This window comes from Arachis duranensis, chromosome 10 (assembly GCF_000817695.3).
Source record: "Arachis duranensis cultivar V14167 chromosome 10, aradu.V14167.gnm2.J7QH, whole genome shotgun sequence".
In the NCBI taxonomy this organism is placed as follows: domain Eukaryota; kingdom Viridiplantae; phylum Streptophyta; class Magnoliopsida; order Fabales; family Fabaceae; genus Arachis; species Arachis duranensis.
The window spans coordinates 72,638,559-72,644,995 of NC_029781.3; the positions used below are offsets into that span (position 1 = coordinate 72,638,559).

At 37.8% G+C, this 6,437-nt stretch overlaps 1 protein-coding gene across 1 annotated transcript; it reads right to left on the bottom strand.

Moving 5' to 3' along the window:
* Window positions 1–1,639: 1,639 nt before the first annotated feature.
* On the bottom strand, window positions 1,640–6,128 carry LOC107470209 (mini-chromosome maintenance complex-binding protein). The gene is made up of 14 exons (XM_016089599.3): window positions 5,796–6,128; window positions 5,568–5,681; window positions 5,354–5,461; window positions 5,107–5,229; window positions 4,908–4,952; window positions 4,404–4,517; window positions 4,125–4,280; window positions 3,865–3,942; window positions 3,605–3,718; window positions 3,238–3,440; window positions 2,999–3,134; window positions 2,565–2,792; window positions 2,309–2,376; window positions 1,640–2,204 (listed from the first exon to the last, which is right to left on the bottom strand). Exons 1-14 carry the CDS (start codon window positions 5,961–5,963, stop codon window positions 2,090–2,092), a joined length of 1,770 nt encoding a protein of 589 aa, XP_015945085.1. The 5' UTR covers window positions 5,964–6,128; the 3' UTR covers window positions 1,640–2,089.
* Between the last annotated feature and the right edge of the window lie 309 nt (window positions 6,129–6,437).

Sequence of the window (6,437 nt, forward strand, 5' to 3'; positions counted from 1 at the left end):
GTGTAGAGACTTTTTTTGGAGTTAAACGCCAGCTTTTGTGCCAGTTTGGGCGTTTAACTCCCATTCTTGTGCCAGTTCCGGCGTTTAACGCTGGGATTTCTGAGGGTGACTTTGAACGCCGGTTTGGGCCATCAAATCTTGGACAAAGTATGGACTATCATATATTGCTGGAAAGCCCAGGATGTCTACTTTCCAACGCCGTTGAGAGCGCGCCAATTGGGCTTTTGTAGCTCTAGAAAATCCACTTCGAGTGCAGGGAGGTCAGAATCCAACAGCATCTGCAGTCCTTTTTTGGTCTCTGAATCAGATTTTTGCTCAGGTCCCTCAATTTCAGCCAGAAAATACCTGAAATCACAGAAAAACACACAAACTCATAGTAAAGTCCAGAAAAGTGAATTTTAACTAAAAACTAATAAAAATATACTAAAAACTAACTAGATCATACTAAAAACATACTAAAAACAATGACAAAAAGCGTATAAATTATCCGCTCATCAGTATCCCTGGCCCCAAATCTAGATGCTACATCTGGTAACCCCTACTGTGTCATAGCCTCCAAGTCTAAAGTCGAAAAGTGTGGGGAGTATTGCTGAGTTTCCGAACTAGATGCTCCACCACCCCAACTGAAATACTCCTTGCTATATCATCATCACTATCATCAGCAATCATGGTAGGTTCCACATCATCATTATCATCATCCCATCTGGTGTTACACCTTCCCCGTAAATCGGGATCATAACAGGAATATGAGCCATCGTAAAAGCAAGCTCACCGAAGAGTTAATTATCACCTATTTGTCCGTCATAATTGCAGTTTATATCAGCTACGAAGGATAGAGATACAACTAAGTTTGCCTCAGGTGCAATGACAGGCACAAATGATGAAGCACTAATAGGCATTGAATTAGAGGCTCCTGGCATTGCTAAAGATTGAGGATTCTGATTCAATCCTCTTGAACTACAGACCACATCTTCAAATTTGGCCAATAGTTTATGGATCCTCACCTCGGAAAACTGAGGACGATAGTGGAACAGAACTTGCAAATCTGTCTTTGTCTATCACGAAGGAATCGTACTTCACACCATCACGTACAACAGAAATCGGAATTCTATAGAATAACTTTTTTACTCGTTTCATACCATGCAATCCCAATTTTTGAATTATAGTATTCTGAAACTCAGCAAAACTCATAGAAAGTTTGATAAAAATACTCAACAGATCTTTATTAGTAAATTTTATTCGCAGTCCCACTATGATAAGGATCTCACGTTTCGTTCCTATTTATATATTAAGTATAATAGTAAATCGAATTAGTTTATCTAGATTTAAATCGAATTAATTTAACTCGATTTATAACATTGTCCCATGTATATATAAATCGAATCAATAAGTTTTGATTTAGTTATATTGTACCACATGCAGTAAATCGAATGTATTTGGGAGACTAAATCGAATTGATTAAATTAAATTCACATAGAAGGGTAAATTGAATTAATTTGCTTTTATTTATATAATTTCATTGTCAAATTCAGACATTAATGTAACGTTATTACTTTTAGAATCATGTAATATTGAATGCCATTTCATTTCTTTGTCATTTACCCCAAGTTTAGTAAGATAATATACTAACTAAAACAAGTGAGAAATCAGAAAAGGTTATTAATAAAACAAAGTTTACTAGGCGTAGTTTCCCACACCACATGCGACGGCTTCGCTGCACACCGTCTAAGGCCTTAATGATGATAGTTCCTCATCCTACGGATCTATTCCCATTTGACAATAACAAGTTAATTATAAATTTTCATGATAGTTTCTTGTGTCGGGGTACACAAACCTAGGCTTGATGGAACGCTCACATTGTCACATGTTATTACTATTACCATGAAATGGCCTTGTATTGCTTTTACTGAAATGCACAACTTATGGAACTCACTGTTTGATTCTTTCAATTATAATTCACATCCATGAGTTAAATTATGTAGTAGGTAACTGGAAGACAATTATGGCAATCAAGATTCAAGACCATCCAACTGCATCCATTTCGATCCCTGAATCTCTGGCTGAAATCAAGACATCAACACTGGACAACTCACTTTAGCCTCTCTTTTCGCAGTCTGTCCAGTTCCTTGACCATTTGCCAGTGTTCGAGGGACAGGCTAGTCTCACCGAAGCTCAATGACATGAGACGGCTCATTGTTAACCATCTGTTGGAGAACAAGGGAGGTGAGGACGTGAGGTGTAAAGACTTAAGGACTAAGGAGTAGTGCAACAAACAACTGATCAATCAGGTTAACCCACATTCACTAACCTGCTTAAATCTTGGGCATTCAAGCTCCGGTCTGCTTGTCTTGCTGCAACTAAATCATTTTCTACCACCTGAAGAAATCTCAAGTAAAGAGGAATACCAACATCAAAAACTCTAAGAGACAGATTCCACGTATGCGCAATTTGCAAATTTGTTACTTGGTAGCTAGCTAGGTTCGTACAAAGTGTAAGGCTAACAGCTCGAGATAAACCCAAAAGGGTCCTTACTAATAAAACCTAATGGTCAAAGTGGCTCATACCTGCTGCATTTCTGATTCAATGGAGTGTGGCAGCTGTCTAACAGTAGCCAAGTACCACCTCCAAGCTTCTAAAGCTTCTGCAGTCACAGCTTCAGAGCAATTGGCTGCAGAGGGCCGGAAAGGTACAATTACATCAGCTGGCAAGATATTTGATTTCCCCTCAGACAAAACTAGCAGCTGTACATCAGTTGTCATATCCATTTTATAATACTTGAAATCATACTCCACCTGAAACAAATACCAAGTGTATGTCAGCATCTTTACTTTCAACTTGTGTTGTTAAAAATGATCAAGTTTATCCATAAATCAGTGTATAGCGGTTCCTAGCAGTTGCAGAGTGCAGATATATTTATCTCAAAGGAGCATATCCATTGCAATAATAGTATCCATGATCATGTAGTAAGAGAGAACACCAAGATGAGCAAATAAAGTACCTTTTGCCACTCCACTAAATTATTCAGCAACCTTGCATTCTCTACACCCAAAGAGTTAAGGGTTCCAGCTTCTAACTTGGTCTCGTCAACAATCAAATGTGAACCTTCAGCTAGTTGCAAGGCTCCAGTTTCCAGTCTGGTGCATTAGAACTTAAAAGTAAATATCTATGTTGTATACTTGCATCCATTAATAAGAAATCCTAGCTTAGACAACAACTAAAATATTAAAATGTGATCACCTGTTGGTTTCATAATTCTTTTTTGGCGCTAGTGAAGCAGTGTTCAAGTATTCCACTGTGAGGGGTATGCAATGTGTGAAAGGCATGAGGTTCTTGACAACAACGTTTAATTGGTTTCCAAATATAGATACAATTTCTTTGCTAAAACAGGTCAAGTTTAGTGAAAGCTTGCCTACAGCAAGAGAATCTACTCTACTATGCACCTGGTCAAATACAACACATCATACAAATATTCTCAAGAAAGTAACGTGGGAGAATATAATTAAGTACTATAAGACAAGAAAAGAGAAACACGTGAAACAATAACAACAAATAGAAAATTTACATTTTCATGAAATGTCTGAGAAATTATCATAGAATCGTGTACCTTGGATAGGAGATGTAGCAACATGAAATGAGCTGCCACATCATCATTTCCAAGAACAGCTGTGAGATGTCTAAGCAAAGCTTCCCTAATCCCTTTGACCATGTCCAACTTAGGCTGCGAGATCAAGCACATGATTTGTTCAGCAAGGAGTTTTCAATTAATGGAGCAAGTTAAGAGGCTAAGGATCCCAATGCATTATGCTAATCACAAAAAGCCATTAATTCATACAGATGAAATAGCAAGGATATTGTAAAAGTTACCTCTATAATAGGGTTATTCTGAAGAAAGTCGTGAGCTGCAAGTTTTCTGTGAACAAAACAATGAAAGCGTGGTACTACCTGTGGCACAGAGGGAATAATCAAAACGAATATGTTCAAAACCAAGTGCTTACTTGAGATAGAATAGTTACATAACAACCAAACTGATATATTGCTTGCTCCATGATCAAGTAGCCTTCGTGGAAAGATATAATGCTTCAATGTATATAAAATTTTCATCAAATCAGCACTACAATGCTTACCTTATTAGGTGGGAAATGGCGTAAAGGATCCTCACAAAATTCATTTGATAAATCATTATCTACATTGTCTTCTTGAATCTCTGGATCAGATGTAAGTATACCCACAAATTCGAAAATTTCATTCAGCTTCAATTCAGACTCCGGAGAATCATATACCTGGCATGATAAAGAGGAAAGTGAGGAACTAGAATTTATATGATTCCAGTGGGTCAAAAGCAACAAAACTAAACCCATGCCAACAAAATATACTTCATAAGATCTTCTGAGACAAAATCTTACCTTCACCAGACAATGAAGTGAATTCCCTTCAGGAACCGGCGCCGGACTAAAACTAGAGCTAGCAATCTCAGACTCTCGAGATTGAGAAGCAAGGGAAGGTTGTTCACCTTCTCTCTGTTAAAGAAACAGTAAGACCAGTTTTCAAAAGAATGGTAACAGAAATTTTTATGATCGAACCTAATAATTACGTATTACATTACACGAGACAAATCAATTTTAACTCAACATATCTGTCAGTAGTTCAGTGTAACTTATAATCTATTGCTCCGTTGACTTGACATGTAACTGTATATCCAAATCTACGTGACAAGACTAGCTTAGATCACAAAAATCCTGGTTTCTATTAATTGAAACTGAATGCATACAACAAAAATCGAGAAATTTTTGTACAAACCATAATGAGCAGAGTGTAATATATACTTCAATCATATATGCTTCTTTTTGGTCAAATTATAATATTATATTCATAACAGAAATAGCTGAATTCGGACAAGCTTGTCGTACCATCTTTTTAGTAGTAGGAGAACCTTGATCCTCTTCAGATGAGACCTGTAAATAAACAACACTGATCACTAAGAAAAATGATAAACACAAATGTATAGAAAGGTCTTTGTGCCAATCACTTGATACTCTAGTGCAGAGCAAGACATCAATAGGAAACAAAGCAGAAACAATGAGCTAATAAAAACATCAATGCACATACAGTCATATCAGAACACTCGGCTTCTGCTCTTGGGCGCTTTTCTCTTTGCTCGGATTTCCAACCCATACATTGATCAGTAACTGCTTCAGATGGAATTTGAGCCCATGAATTCAATCCAGGAACCTAAGAATTATATCCAAATAGAAGGAAAAACAAAACCGTTAATCATTAAAGAAGCTAACCTTTAAGGAAGCCATTGCTCACTAGACAAACATTCAACATGAGATATAGAGTGAGGACACCTCACCGGAACACAGTAAAGTAGACGACGTTCCCAAATTCGCGTATCTGCGGAGGGACCAATGGGGAATTGAGAAACATCCATGAACTTGTTGGTCCTCCACACGGCTCCATCCTTCCATAGTAAAAGCAAGATTGGATTTTTGTCAAATTTAGGCGAGTTAATCCACACAATTCGAACATATAAGCTAAAAAAATAAGAAACTAAAAAGATGAAAAACCTTGTAAGCGCCAACATAAAATTCATTTCCAAGCATGTCCTGTATCATCCCACGAAAACGAACTAGAGTATTGGGTTTTATCCATCTCATAGAGGCAGGAGTAAGAACTGGAACCTAAGAGCACAAACACGAAACTCAGCCCAAGATCGACGCCAGAATTATTGTTACTACATTTTACATAATAGGGTTTTGCATTTAGGGTTCAAGGGAAGTGGACGAAGATATTACCTGAAGGTGGTGAGATTGGTCGAAGAGGAAGTTGGTGAAGAGGTCCATGGCGCCCCAATCGCCGCTGTTGAAGGAGGAGGGGTCGGAAACGGAGGCCATGGCTTTCTCGAAGGTAGATCTGACCGCACCCAATGGGTTCGACAGAAAATCGTACTGCGGTCCACCCATGGTTGAATCGATTGCTGTGTCTCTTTCACTGTCTTCTTCTCTGTCTCGCGCGTTGCAATGGAGATCTCAATGGATGGCGATTCCCGCCATATGTATCTCTTGTAGGTCATTTTTTTCCCGCCAAATCTTCTTGGGCCGTTCTTTCCCGCCATTTGTTGGCCCCATCTCTTGAAGCTTTTTTTTAAACGCTAGCTGCGTTTCGCCCCCTTCCCACCACTAAGGTCTAGAGTTTGCCACTAAAGTCTAGAGTTCAAACTCTAGACTCTAAATGATGTATTTGAGAAAAAAAATGTGATACTTTATAATGACCAAAATTACACCCAAAACAATATAATGACAAAATTACACCCAAATATTAGGACCAATTTAATACTTTATAATGACCAAATTACTTATCATTCATCTAACAATATTTTTACAAAAATGTTTGGAAGACATTAGGAATGTTAATGAAATAGAGTGAGACGAGTATTT

Coding starts and splice junctions, on each gene's coding strand:
- LOC107470209 (XM_016089599.3), bottom strand. CDS start 5,963: ATGGGTGGACCGCAGTACGATTTTCTGTCGAACCCATTGGGTGCGGTC. Junction 3,719..3,864: donor AGAATAACCCTATTATAGAG/GTAACTTTTACA, acceptor TTGATCTCGCAG/CCTAAGTTGGACATGGTCAA. Junction 2,793..2,998: donor ATTTAGTGGAGTGGCAAAAG/GTACTTTATTTG, acceptor TATTTGTTTCAG/GTGGAGTATGATTTCAAGTA.